This window comes from Leptodactylus fuscus, chromosome 9, assembly GCF_031893055.1.
Source record: "Leptodactylus fuscus isolate aLepFus1 chromosome 9, aLepFus1.hap2, whole genome shotgun sequence".
In the NCBI taxonomy this organism is placed as follows: domain Eukaryota; kingdom Metazoa; phylum Chordata; class Amphibia; order Anura; family Leptodactylidae; genus Leptodactylus; species Leptodactylus fuscus.
The window spans coordinates 79,803,172-79,827,007 of NC_134273.1; the positions used below are offsets into that span (position 1 = coordinate 79,803,172).

General features: G+C 43.1%; 1 protein-coding gene across 6 annotated transcripts in view; it reads left to right on the forward strand.

Moving 5' to 3' along the window:
- The first annotated feature begins 2,658 nt into the window (after positions 1 to 2,658).
- The window catches only part of MITF (melanocyte inducing transcription factor), a 128,627-nt gene continuing 107,449 nt past the window's right edge, over positions 2,659 to 23,836 (forward strand). For all 6 annotated transcript variants that reach the window (XM_075287515.1, XM_075287521.1, XM_075287518.1 and 3 more), the window contains exon 1: positions 2,659 to 2,910. In XM_075287515.1, coding sequence (XP_075143616.1) covers positions 2,807 to 2,910 — 104 coding nt within the window. In that variant the 5' untranslated portion in view covers positions 2,659 to 2,806. The remainder of the gene's footprint in view (positions 2,911 to 23,836) is intronic.

Consider the following 23,836-nt stretch of genomic DNA (forward strand, 5'->3'; position numbering starts at 1 on the left):
TAGATAGATAGATAGATAGATAGATAGATAACTGTTCGCAGCAACCTCTGGCGCCAGAACTTATGCAGAGAATGGGTCTGGAAGCAGTGCTGTGTTCTGTGTGTAGTGGCCATGCAAGTAAATGGGAGCTGCAGAACTAAGCTCAGCCATTGCACATTGTTGGCGTCTCCAACTCCACTCTCTGTGTCAGTTTTGGTGCCAGAGGCTGCGGCAAACTGTGAAATAGATGATATAGGATATATGATATAGAGGATATCTGTGATCTATAACCTGGAAAAATCCTTTAAGGGAGTCTATGACCACCCAGGGGAGGAGCTGAATGCAGGATTGGCGTGTTTATTGATGGTGCAGCAGTGCTCAGTAATAGAAGAAAATTCCCCCGTGCACCAAAATCCTTACTTGAATAAAGAATAAAAGTGTTTTTTTCTCTGCTTCCCTGGGGCTCTGAAACATAAGAAAGGTATGGTTTTTATTGGGCTAACAGCAGCTACAGCACTATGGGAGCGGTTTAAAGTACCTGGAGGTAGTGATAGACTCTATCTATCTCTATCTATCTATCTATCTATCTATCTATCTATCTATCTATCTATCTATCTATCTCCTATCTATCATTTATCTTTCCATCTCTATCTATCTATCTATCTATCTATCTATCTATCTATCTATCTATCTATCTTATATCCAATGAACAATGCAAAGCCATAAGCAGACCCCTGTTTTCTGGGATGAGGACACATCTCCCGTGAAACATTTATGGCATGTCCAAAGAATATGAAATAGGGTCAGGACAGGGATTCCTTTTTATGGTCACGCTGCAGATTTTTCTGTCCCTTTCCCTGCCCTTTATTGTGGCCTTTCCTCTTACATTGCAGGAAAAAGCACGTAGTGAAATGAAGCAGCCCTGTATATGAAATATTATAACCTACAGCTAATTTGACACAAACAGAAAGCAAAGGTAAATGTTGGATTTGGCTATGGGCACAATAGGCACATGCTTATAGATGACAATGCTCCAGAGAGCTGCTCCGTGCACCGCCCCCTGCCTGTCACTGGGTCTGAAATGCCCAATAACATCAATCAGCTGATCGGTGCTGTAACCCTGAGCATTTGGTGTTTTATCTAACTCTGTTCAGCCATTCCAAAGATATAAGCTCTGTTAGTGTAGATGGAAATTACTAGTAGTCGGTGGCAAAATTGTGTTTTTTCTGAAGGCAGGGTCTCTGTATGTCATACAGTGTTACCGCCCACTTGACTAGTTGACTCTAATTTGCAACACTATAAGGGCTTATGTTAAGTTTTTTTTGTTTGTGTATATTTTGTGCGTCTCCAAGGAGGGGACATATAATATAGGGGGGCATTATAATATTAGGGCCATTATATTGTGGGCCACAATATATTATACTATGGGGGCCAGATAAATATCAGATAGATAGGCAGGCAATAGATGAGAGATATCCTAGATAGATAAAAAGATGAGAATCACTTGAATAAGTAGAGTGTAGAGTTTGATTGATAGATAGATAGATAGATAGATAGATAGATAGGAGATAGATAGATAGATAGATAGGAGATAGATAGATAGATAGATAGATAGATAGATAGATAGATAGATAGATAGGAGATAGATAGATAGATAGATAGATAGATAGACAAGAAACATTTGATAATTATAAATATAGATAGAAAATAGAAAGATAAGAAATAAATAAATAGAGCGATAGATATAAGAAATAGATTTGAGAAGTATAAATAGATAGAAAGGAGAAAGATAGGTAACAGATACATTGATGAATAGATACAGATGTATTTTCAGATAGCCACATATAGATGATAGATATTTATAGCTAGATAAATAAGTAAGAACCAGTTGGCTAGATACAAATGAAAGATAGATAGATAGATAGATAGATAGATAGATAGATAGATAGATAGGAGATAGATAGATAGATAGATAGATAGATAGATAGATTAATAAGAATTTCAACAGATTTAAATTGAATTGAAAGATAGAAATTAGATACTGTTGATAGATAAAGATATATAACGTAGATAGATACATTGATAGCTACATACAGTACATAGGGATTTGCAATAGATGGATATAGAGAAAGAAGATAAATGAGGTAGATAGATGCTGTTGATAGATAAATACAGATAGATAGATAGATAGATAGATAGATAGATAGATAGATAGATAGTCTACAGAACTAGATAGATAAAGGTAGATATACACATAGATATTTGTGATAGATATAGATGAAAAAAAAAAAACCAAATGAGTTAGATACTGTTGATAGATAATGATAGATAGTATAGATGATAAATATATAGTGTAGATAGATAGATAAATAGATAGATAAGAACTAATAGAATAAATGCATATGAAATAGAGTTATATATATATAGAGAGAGAGAGAGAGAGAGAGAGAGAGAGAGAGAGAGAGTTTGAAAATGATAGATATTAGTTGAATAGAATGAAATGAGAAGGATAATAGATATTACTGGAATAAAAGAAAGTCAGAATGAAAGACATTGGTTGACTGTACAGACTTTATAGGAAGTTTATAGAAAGTTCAGATGGTAGCATTTCTCCCAGTGTTGTGTATGTAGACGCCTCCACTAGGTGGCAGCACTGATAGCACATCCGGCTGCACAGTAGTAAAGCACAGGAGCTGTCAGTAAAAGTGTGTACAGTGCAGGCAGGGACAGGGCAGGCAGAGCTGAGGCTGTCACTAGTCAGGGACACACAGGGAGGGAGCAGCCTGCACTCTGCTGTTCTGCACTCAGCTCACTGACAGCTGGAGACATGCAGGCTGAATCAGGGATTGTACCTGACTTTGAGGTTGGAGAAGACTTTCAAGAAGAACCCAAGACATACTACGAGCTGAAGAGTCAGCCCCTGAATTACAGGTCAGTGACATCTGCTGGGACTGGAGCTGCTGCTCTCTGCTGTCATCCTTGGGGATCTTCTTGTATCCTCCTTGTAACAGTGTATCAGGTGTCTGTTCTTGGTAACATTGTATCTTTCTGTTTTGTTTTGCAACATTGAATATTAGCTGTCTGCTCCATGTGGCATGTACCCATATTAGGCAGGGGGGAGAGTATAGCATGTAAGGTCTGGATGGTTCTGGAGGACTTTGCAGTCAAGTTCCCTGCTGTGGGTTGAATAGTATTTTGGAGGTGGGGGTGTGAATATAAATGACTGCCCCAACATAGAATGTTCTGCTGTGTATGCTGATAATGGGTGCTGCTCAGTGCTGGCCCCTGCTATACAATAAGGGGTTGTATGGAGAATCTATTTCTTTGTTGGGGGGGGGGTTGCAGATTACTGACTGCATGGTGTCTAGTGATCCTCTGCTGCTGCAGAACCTCTTGGATGCCAGGGGTGGCCGTCACATCTTTACTTTTACATTAAGTGTCTCAGCTAGCCTGCATCACTTAAAGGGGACATGCTCTTTGTCCATACATGCTTCTGGAGTAAATGGGGTAGTTTACCTAAAAAAAGACGATACTGAGCATCTTCTGGTGTAATACAGTGGAAAACAAAAATGTCATTATTATTAGAAATGTAATTCCTATTAAAAGTAATTATTCTAAAATAGAATTAGAAAAAATGTTAGTCTATATGGAATATATATCTATATTCATAATATATATATATATATATATATATATATATATTCTGTATATTGTATTATAATATATTATAATTAAAATGTATAATAAAATATATAAAATAAAAACATTTATAAAAAATTTGATGATAAAAAAGTTATTCTAGATTTATAATTAACTATTTATTGTCAGATATATTTATCTAAAATAAAATTCTTATAAAAATTAAACTTTATATTTAATATATATCCAGATTTATTTTATATATGCACAAATCCAAATGTTTAAAGGTCTGGGTGTTTATGAGATGGCGGGTTAGGTTGTGTTTTTTTTTTTTTTTTTAATGAAATTTACTTTTTTTCTCCCAGCTCAGCGGTCCGCCAGCTGCTGTGAAACTACAACTCCCAGCATGCTCCATTCACTTCTATGGGAGTTCCAAGTACAGCAGAGCTGGGAGTTGTAGTGCCCAGGGTTGCCAACACCTGTACTAGCTATATCAGTGCCAGCCTTGTTGCATAAGTGTTGGCACCCCTGGAAGTATATATAGCATGCTGCATCATATATCAGTGCTGACCTTATTGCATAAGTAATGGTACCCCTGGAAATATATAGATATTGCAGCCTTTAAGTGTACACCTGCACTTACTGGAGGCAGCCATATTGTGGGCAGTGCCAATGTAAGAGAATCCTGAGCTATGGGTCTAGCGATGTAGCAGAGCTGAACTTGTCATGTGGCTCATTCTCATACAGGTAACACATCTGCTCAGTTCTGCCACCTGTTTGTTGTAACCTGCACTACCCATAGGGCTGTAGCACTTGCTAGTCACCGACAAACAATAGAGATCTATATCTAGAACATGTTTTGACCCTTTGTTATGCCATTGTATCCTTTGTGTGACCTTTGTGTCGGGTGGACACAGGCGTTGTTCTCTTGTTTCACCTTTTTTTTAATTGTTCTAGATTTTTTTTTTTTTTTCTGGAAATAGGAAATAGGATAAATTCTCCAATCCCATTGTTCCTATAGGATCCATCTCTACCCCAGTGTATATAGATATTATTTCTGTTCACTATTGGCTGCACAGTAACATTTAGGACTGATATCACGGACTAATATGTATCAATATAATAGTTACGACGATGTGTCCTTTCTGGCCCAGTGTGGAATGTATCACCAGTTTTTTGTTTTTTTTTTTGTATTTATTAAAAACAAAAATAAAGAAAAAATAAAATTTTAATAAAGTATTTATTAAAAATAAAAATAATTCTCTAATCTGTAAATATTTTCGTTTTGTTGATTTTCCATTCCATTGCCTGTCCACGATTATGGGGGCAGTCGTCTTATCTGAGCTTCTCCTCGGCTCGGCTAACAGCATTTGGTAATCTGCTTTACAGCAGAGTCATGGCCATGGGCACCAATAGTCTGGAGCCGACTCATGGAGGACTATGGGAGAAATCTCTATTCGAGGGAGGGGGAAGAAATAAACTGTGACGTCATCTATTGTCAGTAGTGGATGCAATGATGGCTCAGTGGTGTTATCTATAGAGGTGTTATCTTCAATTGTAATACCATATGTGGTGACTGCTGCAAAGAAAACTCCTTCAGAATTGGCAAGTTTAAGGCTGTGTTGGAGACTCTGCCGCGGAGACCGATGGAGAAAAAATTCCTGCTCTGTGGTCACCCGGTGGACCCCATTAACGTCCATAGGGTCTGTCGGTCTTAGTTTGTTACTGTTGTAGCTCTCTGTTGCTCGGGTCTCCCTATGCCATCAGTGAGGTGGTCTCCATAGAAGTGAATAAGGTGGAGGTCGAGCACCATGGCTGCAATCATATGGGGCCATAATCTCATAATCTCTAGGGATCCACTGGATTCCCAGATCAGACAATTATCCCCAAGAAGTTTTCCTCGTCCTACTGATCCCAATCTTGCAACATATCCTTCTAAGATCATAGTCTTCGGTATTATAAGACAGGATATATGGATGTAGCTATAAATATACATCTAGTAAAAGGTTTATACTGCACCAGTGGACTCTTAATCCGCACCGCGCGACTTTATAATAAGCTGCGCATGACCAAATTAGATTTTCCAATATAGTGCTGGAGCGCGTTATGTCCTGCTCGTGCATTTATATCAATAAAGCTAATTGAAATGAGCCTTACCCATATTCCTCTATGGGCGGTATTTATAACATGCTCCCCCCAATCGTCCTCTTTCATGAATAGAATGCCAATGCTAAAGTAAAGACTGACACGCAATAGTAAGAAGTTGGCAAAAGATTTATATACCATTAGGGGTCTCTTGCATGCTTGGTGGTAGATCACTATTGGTAAGTATGGCTATTATTGGCTGGCGCCTTAATAACAGCCTGGGAGATCTGGGTCACTGGAATGACTTATAATATTATAACACAACCAATATATTTCTAGGAAACTCTGATCATAGAGGAAATGCTGCAAGTGTCAGTGGTCAGATGCAGAACGAACTGGTCATAGCAGTATTCCTAGAGGTCAAGGCAATATAGTAATATGAAAGCAACATGTCATAGGGGGCGCCAACAAGTCCAGAAGAATGGGCATGTCTAGCTTATAGGGTTAAATATCTTTAGACCCCAGTTTAGACCTCTGTATTAATATCAGACCAGACCCCTATATCAATATCAGGACAATCCCCTTTATTAATATCTGATCTCAGACCCTAAATATATTCAGACACCCTATATAATATCAGACCCCAGACCAGATATATTAATAATCAGACCTTAGACTAGACCGAAATATATAGATCCCATATATTAATACCAGACCCCTATATTAGTATAAGACACAGCCTAGACCCCTACATTAATATCAATACCCACCCCAAATCCTCTATATTAACATCAGACCCCAGACCAGACCCCTGTATTAATGTCAGACCCCAGGCCAGACCCCTGTATTAATGTCAGACCCCAGGCCAGACCCCTGTATTAATGTCATACCCCAGGCCAGACCCCTGTATTAATGTCAGACCCCAGGCCAGACCCCTGTATTAATGTCAGACCCCAGGCCAGACCCCTGTATTAATGTCAGACCCCAGATCAGACCCCTGTATTAATGTCAGACCCCAGGCCAGACCCCTGTATTAATGTCATACCCCAGGCCAGACCCCTGTATTAATGTCAGACCCCAGGCCAGACCCCTGTATTAATGTCAGACCCCAGGCCAGACCCCTGTATTAATGTCAGACCCCAGACCACACCCCTGTATTAATGTCAGACCCCAGATCAGACCCCTGTATTAATGTCAGACCCCAGGCCAGACCCCTGTATTAATGTCAGACCCCAGATCAGACCCCTGTATTAATGTCAGACCCCAGGCCAGACCCCTGTATTAATGTCAGACCCCAGACCACACCCCTGTATTAATGTCAGACCCCAGATCAGACCCCTGTATTAATGTCAGACCCCAGGCCAGACCCCTGTATTAATGTCAGACCCCAGATCAGACCCCTGTATTAATGTCAGACCCCAGGCCACACCCCTGTATTAATGTCAGACCCCAGACCACACCCCTGTATTAATGTCAGACCCCAGATCAGACCCCTGTATTAATGTCAGACCCCAGGCCACACCCCTGTATTAATGTCAGACCCCAGATCAGACCCCTGTATTAATGTCAGACCCCAGGCCAGACCCCTGTATTAATGTCAGACCCCAGGACAGACCCCTGTAATAATGTCAGACCCCAGACCAGACCCCTGTATTAATGTCAGACCCCAGGCCACACCCCTGTATTAATGTCAGACCCCAGATCAGACCCCTGTATTAATGTCAGACCCCAGACCAGACCACTGTATTAATGTCAGACCCCAGGACAGACCCCTGTAATAATGTCAGACCCCAGACCACACCCCTGTATTAATGTCAGACCCCAGATCAGACCCCTGTATTAATGTCAGACCCTAGGCCAGACCCCTGTATTAATGTCAGACCCCAGGACAGACCCCTGTAATAATGTCAGACCCCAGACCACACCCCTGTATTAATGTCAGACCCCAGATCAGACCCCTGTAATAATGTCAGACCCCAGATCAGACCCCTGTATTAATGTCAGACCCCAGGCCAGACCCCTGTATTAATGTCAGACCCCAGATCAGACCCCTGTATTAATGTCAGACCCCAGACCAGACCACTGTATTAATATGATTATAGACTCCTATATTATCAGACCCCGGAACATACCTCTAATATATTCAGATATTATTATTAGACTGGATCCCCTAAATTAACTTGAGACCCCAGACCAGAACCCTTAAATATATTCAGTCCCCCTATATTAATACCAGACTCCAGACCAGATCCAACATCACTTGACGTTCCAGTCCTAATCTAGTTTCTAGAGGGTGCACCTTCTCATCAATAAGGGGCGGCGGGGGGGGGGGGGGGGGGCGGTGTTTACAAATACAAGTTTTCATATCTATAACCCTAAGATTTTAATGAGGCTCTGTAGTCCACCCACATCTCCATGTACCTATTAAAATGAACAGACATGGCCGTTGTACGGACATGGCCGCGTCAAGCTGACGCACGAATAAGCTCTTAGGGCTAAATTTACACGCGTGTGGATAAAAACAAAACAGTCCGGTTTTTCATGTGTCGGACCCAATTTCACGGATTTCTCATAGACTTTAATGTATTGAGGGATCCGTGAAAATCGCCAAAAATAGCCGGCCCTAAAACAGATGCTGAAAGTGCCCCCCCCCCCCCCTATTTGCTGTCATAGACCGGAGAGCTGCCCTTGTCCTGGCACCTTCCTGTATACTGTACACCTCCCTTGTGCAGCTGTTTATTCTGTTTTTTTTTGGTTTCTGTCTCTTTTCTTTTCACTTATGCAAATTTTTGCAGCCCCAAAACCCTCATCCTTGTACACGGATGATTAATATCTCCAGTCTTCTGGTGGCTGCAGATTTTCAGTGCATTCTACCACATCGCTCCTATAAATAGGTTTGCAGAGTGTCCATTTTTTCACCTTCCCGTGCAGGGCTCCATACGAGGACATTGATTGTTGGGGGGGCAGTGGGGGCTGCGACTATTTGCATACAGTGCTGACTGCTAATCCAGATGTGTCTACCAGCCCCGCTATTGCAAAACTCAACCATTCCATCTGTTTCTACTTTTTTTTTTCTTTGTATGTCTGTGTGCAATGGTTGTTCTAGGAATGACCATCCATGGCGAGAGCAATTCACAGAAACCAAAAGTCACAGCACTAAATGTATCTACAAGCTGGAACGTATCCAAGCAGGTCTTAAAGGGATGGAGGGCAAATAGAGATTTGTCAGACGTTAAATTGTATAGTTTAGTATAGTATCAATATATTATCTATATGGTTATCTATCTATCTATCTATCTATCTATCTATCTATCTATCTATCTATCTATCTATCTCCTATCTATCTATATCTATCTATCTATCTATCTATCTATCTATCTATCTATCTCCTATCTATCTATCTATCTATCTATCTATCTATCTATCTATCTATCTCCTATCTATCTATCTATCTATCTGTCTATCTATCTCCTATCTATCTATCTATCTATCTCCTATCTATCTATCTATCTATCTATCTATCTATCTATCTCCTATCTATCTATCTATCTATCTATCTATCTATCTCCTATCTATCTATCTATCTATCTATCTATCTATCTATCTCCTATCTGTCTATCTATCTATCTATCTATCTATCTATCTATCTATCTATCTATATCTATCCCACATCCATCTATCTATAAAGTTTATTATATCCAATGATCCCCCACTAAGCCCATTTACAAATGGTAAAGGGATGAATATTTCTAGAATTTTTGCTTTTCAGATGTTAAAGTGTATCTACAGTAATATCTTTCTGTCCTTCTTTCTTAGATATCACTTTGTCATGCCCACTAAAGATTTTTGTTAGAAATTGGATAGGATACAGAGTATGTGTTTGGCCCATAATGTCCTGCAGGATTAGTTACCAGTATTTTGCAGGCACTTTGATGGTGGCACCAAGCACATCCAGGGGGAGCGTGTACAATAGTTCCATGTATGTACAGGGCTGTATGGGTGTAGCAGTGCTAAGTATTGGGGGAAAGGTGGATGTGGCAACACTGGGTATGTGAGGGAAAAGTGGATGTAGCAGAACTGAGAGTTGGAGGGAAATTTAGATGTAGCAAAGCTGCGTGTATGGGGAAAAATGTGGAGGTAGCAGAAAATTGTTTGTGGGAAACAACATGGAGACAACAGAGGCAGCTTATAGCTGTAAAGGACAATAGAGCTGACTTTTTTTATGGGACTAAGTATCGTAGTAATGAAAATTTCCCCTGAAAGTTTGGGAACCCCTGCTCTAGTAAATACCTTAGGGTCTAATCTGAGATGTGTGAACATACCCTTACAGAGATATCCCCCTGCCCCAGCCTCCTTTACAGTCATAGTCAGTCTTACTTTATATACAGCCCAATGGGTAATTGTCCCAGGTCCGGGTAATGCTCCTGCCAGGCTCCTGGCCATATAATTCATGACATGACCTTTATGTGCCCGTTATATCCCAAAAAAGGGAAGTAACTGGTACATGTAATGTGCACATCACAAAAAAGGGGGGGTGTCATGCCCAAAAAAAGGGACGTAAAGCCCCCAAAAGAGGTAGTGATCATATGATAACTTTTGCTGCCTCATCTTGGTTGGCAAAAGTAGAGAAGTGTCATGTAGGGTTAAGGACTTATTCACATGAGCAGGAAATCACCCAATGACAGCCAGTTTTTTTTTTATCCATGGTGTCACATGACTAAACAATTCTATAGACCCATTCACACATCTGCTTATTAGCTGGCCCCCAAAAAATAGGACATAGATTATTTTTCCTGTTTTTCTCAGATTGCGCATAGAATCGGATGCAAGCTAGCCGTGACATATTGGTTGGATTTTTATGGCTAATTTGCATCACGGTCGTGTGAACAATCCCTTACCCACTATCCCATAGACCCTTCACTTTCCCCAGTGCTAAATATTTGTGTTAATAGTGCTGCCACCTACTGGCTAATCTTCGTATGTCACCTCCGAGATGAAAGAGACATCACTAAAGATTGCGCCACATCCCAAGTCCTAATGGTCGTCTCTGCTGTCATGTAGGATTTCGCAGGACAGGTGACCAGCTCTGTTTCCAGGACTCTCGTAGTCCGCCAAGATCTAATTTGCCTTTTATTTCATTACACGACCCTCATGAAGCTGATGACATTGGGCTGGTAACTGGTTTTCACGCTCTGCTGAATGCTCTGCTTTGTCCCAGCGCTGCCGTTTATGGGATTTACCCCATCCCGGCTCTGCAATGCACTTTGAGTTAATGTTTACAGTGGGGGAGCGATGGAAATATCCTTTATTTAGAATCCATCACATGGTTCCAGTTAGGAGCAGCGCAATGAAAGAGGAAGTGGATCTAAAGCGAAAGGCTCTGAGAAGCACTGGGAGGCACTGGAGAAGCACTGGGTGGCACTGGAGAAGCACTGGGAGGCACTGGGAAACACTAGGAGGCACTGGGAAGCACTAGGAGGCACTGGAAAGCACTGGAGGCACTGGGAAGCACCAGGAGGCACTGGAAAGCACTGGAGGCACTGGAAAGCACTGGAGGCACTGGGAAGCACTGGAGGCACTGGGAAGCACTAAGAGGCACTGGAAAGCACTAGGAGGCACTGGAAAGCACTGGAGGCACTGGGAAGCACTAAGAGGCACTGGAAAGCACTGGAGGCACTGGGAAGCACTAGGAGACACTGGGTGGCACTAGGAGGCACTGGGAAACACTAGGAGGCGCTAGGATGCACTGGGAATCACTAGGTGGCACTGAGAGGCACTGGGTGGCACTGGAGGCACTGGGAAACACTAGGTGGTACTGAGATGCACTAGAAAGCACTGGGAGGCACTGGGAAGCACTTAGAAGCACTGGGAAGCACTAGGTGTCACTGAGAGGCACTGGGTGGCACTGGAAAGCACTGGAGGCACTGGGAAGCACTAGGAGGCACTGGGAGGTACTGAGAGGCACTGGGAAGCACTAGGTGTCACTGAGAGGCACTGGGTGGCACTGGAAAGCACTGGAGGCACTGGGAGGCACTGGGAAGCACTAGGTGGTGCTGAGATGCACTAGGGAGCACTGGGAAGCACTAGGAGGCACTGGGAGGTACTGAGAGGCACTGGGAAGCACTAGGTCGCACTGGGAGGAACTGAGAGGCATTGGGAAACACTAGGAGTTACTAGGAGGAACTGGGAAGCACTGGAGGCACTGAGAGACAGTGGGAAGCACTGCAGGCACAGGGAAATGCTAGGAGGCACTGGGAATCACTGGGAGGCACTGGGAATCACTGGGAGGCACAAGGAAGCACTAGGAGGCACTGGGAGACACTAGGAGGCACTGGGACGCACTGAGAGACAGTGGGAAGCACTAGGGGGTAATCCCCAAACCTTACAATACTGCAACATTGTGAAGTTATAAAGTATAATAGAGCCGCTTGTTGATAGTCTCCATGAAAGAAAACCATCAAATTCAGAATGAACAATAACTTTAGACACATGCTACATGGTTACACTTGTTGCTATATGGTTACGTTTATTATTACATGGTTACACTTGTTGCTATATGGTTACGTTTATTATTACATGGTTACACTTGTTGCTATATGGTTACATTTATTGTTACATGGTTACACTTGTTGCTACATTGTTGCGGTTGCTGCTTGTCTATTGTTCCAGTGCAGTTATGATACAAGTTGCTGCTGTACGTTCAGGTTTATCCCTCCATCTCTTGGCGGATAACTGACAGGCTCTTCCTCGGTGGCCATAACTGATCAGGCAGCCCTCCAGGAGAGACTTCAGCAGCTGTTTCCATGAGTCAGACCTCCACATAATCTGCGGCTGCTCTATCTTGGCATCTTCAGATCTTAGACAACACCGGAGACAGTAATGGTATCATGTCGGATCGCAACCCCAGGAAGACCAAGGAGGAAAACATCTATTAATATGGCTGTCAGCATCGTGCACCCCCTGCTACTGTTACCTAAAGGGGCTTTCCCCATTTATCTCCTGGAGGGCGTCCAACTTCTGTCACCCCCCGCTGATGGTATCGTGTGAGGATGTTGTCGTGAGGAGCTCAGCCATTGCTACATACCAGTCCGCTCCTCTGTTGCCTTCCCAGTTTTTGCACCCACTCATTTAAAGTTTTTTTCCCTCTATAGGTACAAGATAGTGTCTGATCATTAGGGGTAGTGGTCGGACCCCCAGTGTTCAGAAACATCTCAAGAGAATGGGGGTCTGCCAATCCCCCTAATAGCTCCATGTGAATGAAGCAGCGGTGAGAATACATGGCCACCACTCCATTGACTTCTATGAGATCATCATCCAGACAGTCCCAGAGATGTGAACGGAGAGATGGTTAGTGCTACACATGCGCCCATACACAAGGAACCTTCAGGGGAACTTCTGGGGCCAAATTCTCATGAAGTGCTCTGGTGCTCCATTCACTGGGGTACCCATCAGTTGGACCCTTTGTGTTCGAACACCTATGCCCTGTGGATTAGTTTTTTTTCATGTATGTTTAATATTGTGGATATGAATATACCGTACGTGCTCAGAATAGTATGGATATACCGTACGTGCTCAGAATAGTATGGATATACCGTACATGCTCAGAATAGTATGGATATACCGTACGTACTTAGAATAGTATGGATATACCATACATGCTCAGAATAGTATGGATATACCGTACGTACTCAGAATAGTATGGATATACCATACATGCTCAGAATAGTATGGATATACCGTACGTACTTAGAATAGTATGGATATACCGTACATGCTCAGAATAGTATGGATATACCGTACGTACTCAGACTAGTATGGATATACCGTACGTGCTCAGAATAGTATGGATATACCGTACATGCTCAGAATAGTATGGATATACCGTACGTACTTAGAATAGTATGGATATACCGTACGTACTCAGAATAGTATGGATATACCGTACGTACTCAGAATAGTATGGATATACCATACATGCTCAGAATAGTATGGATATACCGTACGTACTTAGAATAGTATGGATATACCGTACGTGCTCAGAATAGTATGGATATACCGGACGTACTCAGAATAGTATGGATATACCGTACGTACTCAGAATAGTATGGATATACCGTACGTGCTCAGAATAGTATGGATATACCGGACGTACTCAGAATAGTATGGATATACCGTATGTACTCAGAATAGTATGGATATACCGTACATGCTCAGAATAGTATGGATATACCGTATGTACTCAGACTAGTATGGATATACCGTACGTGCTCAGAATAGTATGGATATACCGGACGTACTCAGAATAGTATGGATATACCGTATGTACTCAGAATAGTATGGATATACCGTACATGCTCAGAATAGTATGGATATACCATATGTACTCAGAATAGTATGGATATACCGTACATGCTCAGAATAGTATGGATATACCGTACGTGCTCAGAATAGTATGGATATACCGGACGTACTCAGAATAGTATGGATATACCGTATGTACTCAGAATAGTATGGATATACCGTACGTGCTCAGAATAGTATGGATATACCGTACGTACTCAGAATAGTATGGATATACCGTACGTGCTCAGAATAGTATGGATATACCGTACGTACTCAGAATAGTATGGATATACCATACGTACTCAGAATAGTATGGATATACCATATGTACTCAGAATAGTATGGATATACCATATGTACTCAGAATAGTATGGATATACCGTACGTGCTCAGAATAGTATGGATATACCGTACGTGCTCAGAATAGTATGGATATACCGGACGTACTCAGAATAGTATGGATATACCGTATGTACTCAGAATAGTATGGATATACCGTACATGCTCAGAATAGTATGGATATACCGTATGTACTCAGACTAGTATGGATATACCGTACGTGCTCAGAATAGTATGGATATACCGGACGTACTCAGAATAGTATGGATATACCGTATGTACTCAGAATAGTATGGATATACCGTACATGCTCAGAATAGTATGGATATACCATATGTACTCAGAATAGTATGGATATACCGTACATGCTCAGAATAGTATGGATATACCGTACGTGCTCAGAATAGTATGGATATACCGGACGTACTCAGAATAGTATGGATATACCGTATGTACTCAGAATAGTATGGATATACCGTACGTGCTCAGAATAGTATGGATATACCGTACGTACTCAGAATAGTATGGATATACCGTACGTGCTCAGAATAGTATGGATATACCGTACGTACTCAGAATAGTATGGATATACCATACGTACTCAGAATAGTATGGATATACCATATGTACTCAGAATAGTATGGATATACCATATGTACTCAGAATAGTATGGATATACCGTGCATGCTCAGAATAGTATGGATATACCGTACGTGCTCAGAATAGTATGGATATACCGGACGTACTCAGAATAGTATGGATATACCATATGTACTCAGAATAGTATGGATATACCATATGTACTCAGAATAGTATGGATATACCATATGTACTCAGAATAGTATGGATATACCGTGCATGCTCAGAATAGTATGGATATACCGTACGTACTCAGACTAGTATGGATATACCGTACATGCTCAGAATAGTATGGATATACCGTATGTACTCAGAATAGTATGGATATACCGTACATGCTCAGAATAGTATGGATATACCGTACGTACTCAGACTAGTATGGATATACCGTACGTGCTCAGAATAGTGTGGATATACTGTACGTACTCAGAATAGTATGGATATACCGTACGTGTTCAGAATAGTATGGCTATACCGTACGTATCTGTACTGACCCTTCCCCTTTAAGTATTAGGACTGTTGAGGAATTGCCGCCTCCGCTATTTCCATTCCCTTCCCTTCTATAGATAACACTCAGTCTCGTGATGGATATTACATAGCTCACCTGTGGGTATGGGTGCAGGTGTATTACATAAACCTTTGTCCTTTCCTTTTATGTGACCTCATTTTACAGTATCCACAATCTTATCTACCAGTGGAAATACATCCACCATAAAAGCCGACACTCGCTACGTCCATGACCGGCCCCATGGAACAATAACGCATCATCTTTCATTTCTAGGTCATGACATCACTAGTATACAGGTAACCTTTACCGAGACGCGCCCTGCACATTCTTACAGCTTCCTCTCTTACATCACCCTGTGTTAAAATAGCTCCGAGTTATTAATACGTAGTATCGCCTTTCATGAGCCGGAACTGAACTTTAGGCAATCGCTTAAATAGCAATTCCCCAGTCGTTGCAATTCCTGCCCTTCTGAGTGAGGGTGATTCAATCGTAGATCATAATCTGATAGGCGCTTTATAAGTCGTTCCATAGCTTTCTTCACCTTAATAACTAATGAATAGAATGCCAGGGGTGCAGTGAATACTGACATACAGGTTTTTTTTTTATATATAAGATTTTTGGTATTTGCCACCCACAAATCATTAGTATATTCTCTATATTACTCTATGTGATAATTAGCAGGAGACCTGGGGACATCAGTGACATCAAGAGAGAGGATGGCCAATGAACATAGCGATGGGGTCCCAGTGGTCAAACCCTACCCAGCAAGTGACTGTTGGATAGGAGCAGTGGCGTAACTAAGAATGGCAAACTTTTGACATGGCCCCCCCTCCTGGCCAATGCAGAAGACCCCGACCAACGGACCCCCCCCCCCCCCCACATTCTTGCGTGCTGTATTATCCCCCATAGTGGCCCCTGCACACAGTATGATGCCCCATAGTGGCCCCTGCACACAGTATTATGCCCCACAGTGGCCCCTGCACACAGTATGATGCCCCATAGTGGCCCCTGCACACAGTATGATGCCCCACAGTGGCCCCTGCACACAGAATTATGTCCCACAGTGGCCCCTGCACACAGTATGTTGCCCCATAGTGGCCCCTGCACACAGTATTATGCCCCACAGTGGCCCCTGCACACAGTATTATGTCCCATAGTGGCCCCTGCACACAGTATTATGCCCCATAGTGGCCCCTGCACACAGTATTATGCCCCACAGTGGCCCCTGCACACAGTATTATGTCCCACAGTGGCCCCTGCACACAGTATGTTGCCCCATAGTGGCCCCTGCACACAGTATTATGCCCCACAGTGGCCCCTGCACACAGTATTATGCCCCATAGTGGTCCCTACACACAGTATTATGCCCCATAGTGGCCCCTGCACACAGTATTATGCCCCATAGTGGCCCCTGCACACAGAATTATGTCCCATAACGGCCCCTGTACACACTATTGTGCCCCACTGTGGACATCTATGAACAATTATTATACTCTTTTCAGACTCTTTTCAGACTCCAGAGTATAATAATCAGAGACCCGGGGGGGGATACAAACATAAAAAACTACTGTTACTTACCTATCCCTGGCTCCGCTGCACTCCTGGGTGGTGTCGGCCATCTTCAATGACGTCCGGGACATCACATGACCTGGGATACAGGTTCCAGTCATGTGACGTCAGGAACGTCACAGAAGTAGGACCGGAGCCTGCCTGGAGCCCAGAGGTAAGTAACGCTGTTTTTTATGTTCTCTTACCTCTCCCGGGTCTCTGTTCATTATACTCGGGGGTATGAAAAGACCCCCATTTATAATAATAGTGTTTGTGGGGCTCCTGCCAGGATCGGTAAGTAAATAGGGCCCGTTATCGGCTGGAGTAACTCCAGTTGGTATCGGCCTATTAAGAAAAAAAAACTGCAGCAGTAGCGGTTGTCGCCGGGCCCCTAATATCCCGGGCCCTGTGGCAGCTGCTACCGCTGCTAGATCGGTAGTTACGCCCCCGGATAGGGGGTAACTTATACTGACTGTAATACCCCTTTAATAAAATATACTCTACGGTTATATATATATAAGGACAGATACGGGGTTATTTTAATAGCAGAAAGGGTTAATGAAATAATTTCAATTAATTAATGATGAAGTGATTAAGTGCAGGCTTGGAGTGAGCAGAGTCCGCAGGCCGCCGGTGCCAGGCAGTGCGGGGAGTTTGCAGACAGTACAAGCCTGTTGGATGAGAGCGAAAAGCCAAATATGTTTAGCGGTCTATTAGAAAGCCATAAATTATCATCTCCGTCCGTTACGGATGCAAATGAGCTCTTAATCGCTATTCACAGACCCTGAGCTGTCCGGACACTTCCTACATTTTGTGGGAATCTATGAAAATCTATGCAATTGCTAAAGAAATCCATTTTCCTTATGGATGGAGGGGGGAGAGGCTCCTGCTGCAGTTGCCCTTTTTGCCCCGGCTGACCCCCATAGGGTGTTGTTCGGCGTTCGATACTGTCTCTTTAAGCACATTCCCCCGCTGTTCTGATTTTTACCTCTTTTTATGTTTATTCATCACCATCTTGTTTATTCGAGGAGACAAGTGCACACATGGTAATAATATTTCATTTAGGGATGTTTGTGGCAGATTTTTTATATTTTTTTTGTTTTGGACTGTGAAATATGTTCTGCGGTGTTAAATGTTGTCTTCAGTTGTTTCTAAATAAAGATGTTAAAGACAAACAGCAGTAAAAGTGTAAAAATATCATACCGCGACTCTTTATTGCCCTGTAGCATTGTGGCCCCTAATACATGTAAAGGTGGGAGGGCCGGTGGGGTGACATCGAGGCACCCGGTGGTTCTACAGAGTGGCTGGAAGATATTAGTCTGTTGGTCAGGGTTAAATTGGGAAGGATGTCTATTACGGTTTAGGACCGCCCACTGGACTCCTAAGAGGGGAAAGAGTCAGGGCGTAAATGAATAAATCATTCCCACAAAGCTATATAACAATCTGCTCAGCATCTCCTTCTCTGTAACCCGTCACCTGCTGATACTCGGCCTTCCAGGTTCAGAGTCCATAGATTTCTAGAGAAGTTGGAGCTTCGTTATTCTAAAACATCTCAAATCCCTTCCTTTCCCTGGCATTTATTGCAGTATCTAGTCCTGTGCCCCCCCCCCCCCCCAGTATTATGCTCCCCAGTGTTTCCCCCCACACAGTATAATGCAACTCCATGGCCATCATAGAATAATGCTTCCCAGAACCCCGCACAGTATAATTCTCCAGTGGCCCCATGGTATAATGCACCCCAGTGGCCACACACACAGTATATTGCTCCCCAGTACTCCCCGCACAATATAATGCTTTCCAGTGTCTCCTTCACAGTACAATGACACCTAGTACCTCCCTACAAAGTATAATGCTTCCAGTGCCTCTCCTACAGTATAATGCTCCCTAGTGGCCTCCCCACACAGAATAATGCTCCCCAGTTGCCTCCCCCATAGTATAATGCTCCCCATTGTCCCCCCCCACAGTATTATACTTTCCATTGTTCCCCCCACATGGCAAAAAATACCTCCCTGGCCACCATAGGATAATGCTTTTCAGAGCCCGCACAAAGTATAATGCCTCCTCTATAGTATAATGCTCCTCAGTGGCCACACACACAGTATATTGCTCCCCAGTACTCCCCGTACAGTATAATGCTCTCCAGTGCCTCCTCCACAGTACAATTACTTCTAGTGGTTCCACACACAGTATAATGCTCCCTAGTGGCCTCCCCTACAGTATAATGCTCCCCAGTACTTTCCCCACAGTATAATGCTCTCCAATGCTTCCTCTAAAATATAATGCTCCCCAGCAACCCCTCACACTGTATAATTTTCCCCCACAACATAATGCTTTCCAGTGCCTCCTTCACAATATAATGCTCCCAACTACTTTCCCCACAGTATAATGCTCTCCAGTGCTTCCCTAAAGTATAATTCTCCCCAGCAGCCCCTCACACTGTATAATGCTCCTCCACAACATAATACTTTCCAGTGCCTCCTTCACAGTATAATGCAACTTAGTAGTGTAAAATGTTCCCCAGTGGCGCCACAGAGTATAATGCTCTCCTATGGTCCTCCATACACCGTATAATGCTCCCCAGTGGTCCATCCACATGTTATAATGCTCCACAGAGGCCCCATTATTGCAGTTTATTATACAAGTATTTGGGGAAGGGCAAAAAAAACTTTTTAATTTTTTTTTATAAAGTGTTTTTTTTTAAATAACAGAGCATAAATATTCATATAAAAATCTAAACAAATAAAGTCAATTGATATCACCGTATCCAGAGCTATCACAATATTACGGATAGGGCCCCCCCCAATATGATCTTTGCCCAGGGGCCACATGTATGAGGTCAAGCCTTGAAGTCAGATATTGTCGGCTGAATCTGTAATCAGCTGTAACATCATTATGTGTGGGCGGCGGCGGCGGGGTATATAGGAGCGTATAGTGTAGGATATAGGAAGCCATTCATCATATGTAAAGTATGTCACCAGGAACAATGGCCGTGTCTGTGCTGGAGATCACTGATCTGTTGTGGCTGGCGGAGACTGAAATTTTCTGTTTTTATTTCTTTGTATATGTGAGATATTCGGTAGCCTCGATATTGTAAGGCTGCGACGCCATACGGTACGTACAGTAAGGTCTGTGCTGCTCGTACTCTGAGTAAAGTTTCTGGGGGCTGATCTGTCACCCACATTTTGAGTCACAGTTACAGAAAATGAGTTCTCGTGTTCTCAGATCCTTCGTGTCCACGCTGACGGTAATGAAGGAGGGAGGAAGAGAAGGAGGTTATTAACTCCTGAGTCATGAAGGACTTTGCAGTGATTGGTGCGACCCTGGAAGTGTCAGGATCGGGAGATGTGACCTATGACCTCAGTAGGACAAGAGCCGAGGATTCTTCCCACTCCCGACCCGGCCCATACCTGGAATTATATGGCTAATGTAAATCATCCCCATATATATCATAAAGCCTCTTGTACTGTACATGTCTGTAGGTCACTGAGCTGAAGGTTTCCCAGCAGGACATTGCCCATCACGTGGCCGACGCCAGCTCCTTCTTCCTATTGCACATCAGTGACGTACACACGTCCGACCGGCCACAAGATGTACGGCGTGATTCATCAGACCAGGTTGCCTTCTGTATTGTACCATAGTCAGGTCTGATGCTCACATGCCCAGTGTAGGTGGCCAGGTGATGGACGGGGGGGCATCATAGACAGTCTGACCAGTCAGTGACTACAGCCCCATACACCAGAGCCGGCTCCAGGGATTTGTGGGCAATGGATATCAGTGGGCCCCTTTGCAGTTCCCATGTATTGCCCCATATAATGGCCCCTTATGTCCCCCTATAATACAGTGCCCCCTGTATGGAGAGAATGGTAAGTGCAAATTTCACTCTGACTTACCACCACTACTTGGAGCCCTACTCAGGAGTCCAAGGATCTATGAGCATGGAAACATGTTGGACATGAGCATGCAAATAGTTGGGTTAACCCAGGACAGTCGTCAGATCCACAGCCCTTACATTATATGTATATGTATATATCAATATCAGCTTGCTGATGGTTTCCAGGTAGCAACACCTGAAAAGATAAAATGATCTAATAATGATTATGGGTTAAATAAAATCAAAGACGCAGCGCTCGCCTTCCCTGCCCAACCACTAACGCTCTTGTGCTGTCAATTCCCTTGTCGTTCTCCTCTAGGGATGAATTGGCTTGCCAGGTTCATTACAATTTTCCAACAATCTTGGTTACCAGTGATCTGCTTCAGCCAGTGATTGGCATGTGTACACAAGAGCGCCACTCATGTTTATGGGCCATGCTTGGTATTGCAGCTCAGTGCTATCCACAGGAATGGATTACAGTTGCAATACCGGACTCTGCCTATAAAAAGGGGTGGCACTGTTTGTAAAACAAATAACTCTCCTTTATCTTATGCATGTGCTCCAGAGTGGAGGGAATGACTGCAGCTTGGTGTAACCTACTGTACTGAAGTGACCAGGGAACAGATTTGCAATGGTGCTGGATTTTTAGAGTATTTTTTTACAATTAGTAAAGGGAGCACAGACCAATAATGTGCGGTCATTTTCCATGACAGGTTGCCAGAAGTATGCTGCACTGCGCTGTCACAGCCGCCTCCCTGCACAGAATGAATTGTGGTTCTGTTAGAACAACAATATAATGGGCTCAGCAGTTGCGTCTCCCTTGTGTATTGTTCCTTCCTTTATTATGTGTATTTAGAGAATGCCATGCAAAGAAAACCGCTGACTGTATTAATGCTCTGGAATGGGAATCATCTGTGCAATTTTAGAGAATTTAATCGCAGCATCTCTCGGCCCCTCTCTCCGCTCCGGCAGTACAAGAGCTTCTTTTCCAGCCGGGCAGAACACTGGTTGGCTATTGTGTGGGCAGCACAATGTAAGCCAGGCACCACACATTGCCCGCTGTCTCTTTGTGTTTGAGATCTTGTTCACTTGGCGGTCTAGAGCGGCGCAACGTATAGAGCTGTCACCGGCCGGCTGTCCATTACTTGGCTAGCAGCAGTTAATAGCTATTATATAGTAGCTATATGTGGGGCTGGACTGGCCATAGGGCATTAGGGCTAGCCAGAGGGGGCATGCAACCCTTTAACCTGAGACTGGGGGCCGGGACCACTCTTCATCTGTTTGCTTGGATTTCCTCCCATACTCCAAAGACATACTGATAGGGAAAGAAAAAATGTACATTGTGATCCCTATATGAGGTTCACAATCTACAGAAAAAAAAAAAACGGTCAGTAAACTTGCCCGTGGCTAACTTGCTGTATCTATAGAAGTCGCACCAAGATTTAAAAAATTTCATCTACGTATTGTGATTAGAACCTGCAGCACATGTGACATGTGCTGCAGGTTCTAATCCCGCAATGTGACAATTATTGTAGATTTTAAGCTTTGCAGTGCAAAGTTCTTCTATAGGTATATAGGAGTTACTATAGGTATATAGGAGTTTCTATGGGTATATATAGGAGATCCTATAGGTATATATAGGAGTTTCTATAGATATATAAAGGAGTTGCTAACTGTATATATACGAGTTTCTATATTCATTAATGAGCCCGTGATATGTGACACAAAGTATTAAAAACAACCACAAAAACAGAGATTATCACCACTAAATATCGCCACCTGGTGTCCATCAGCAGTATTGCACCACTCTTTTATGACTTTTCTATAGCTTTCGCCATGACATATGTTTTCTGAGTTAAAACATCAAAGTGATGGACAGAAATAATGGAATATAAATGTGTCTGGGGGCAATTTACTGGAATAGCATGGGTTACCCCGGACGGCAGGGCACAGGGTACGGCCAGCTATTTGATTTCAGTAATAAATATGTAATGCCTCTTTTCCCCTGCAGAGGTGCTGCAGGGAAACTTAACACTTAACCCATGACAGCTGATACCTGCAGGTCCCACCAGTAAACAGCCTGTCATACACACCCTTATATTTGGCCATACCATATGATCAGGTGTCTATTGGGCCTCAAAACACTCCTATGGCCCATAATACGGCCCAAATCTCAGTCCAATAACCCCAGCTAGCTGCATCATAGAGCCACGTAATGCGGCAGGTTCAGGTGACTTATACACATTTGATCAGGTTGGGTTTTTGGGCCCTTTTTTCTACTTTTCTGGCTTTTATGCAACATATGATTACTTTTAACAAAAATGTTCCCCATCCCCCTTATGTACTTTCCAGACAACACACCCAGCGTGCGGTGTGAGATAATTCAGGCCGTGGGTCAGCCATTTCCATCCGATTCTGCTTTCGTAACTCTCACATTGGGTCAGTTCTGCCAGGATTTGGACGGATTACAGCAATGATGGGAGGAATTTTTCAAGGAATTTCATCAGTCGGGTTTTTGGAGCGTAGGTTTCCCTATGGGAAGTCATTGGTGGTCAGGGCGTACGATGGGGTCAGGGCTGCAGTCACATTGGTAGATATCATAATACCTCTATGACTGGAAACACTCCCAGGAGTAATCGGGGGATGGTCCGTGAGTCAGTGGTGCGCTCTGCGTACATGGAACGGCCACTCTGTGCTTTCCTAGAAGGTTCTCATCCATTGGCTTGTTCTTGAACTTAAAGGGAATGATTATTATTACACAAGCATGTTATGGGACTTCATAACTTCTAACATATAAATCCCAAATCCTGACCTCCTCCAAACCAATCATAAAAAAACCCTATTAACACATGGCACGGGCTCAGCGCCTATATTAGTACTGTGTG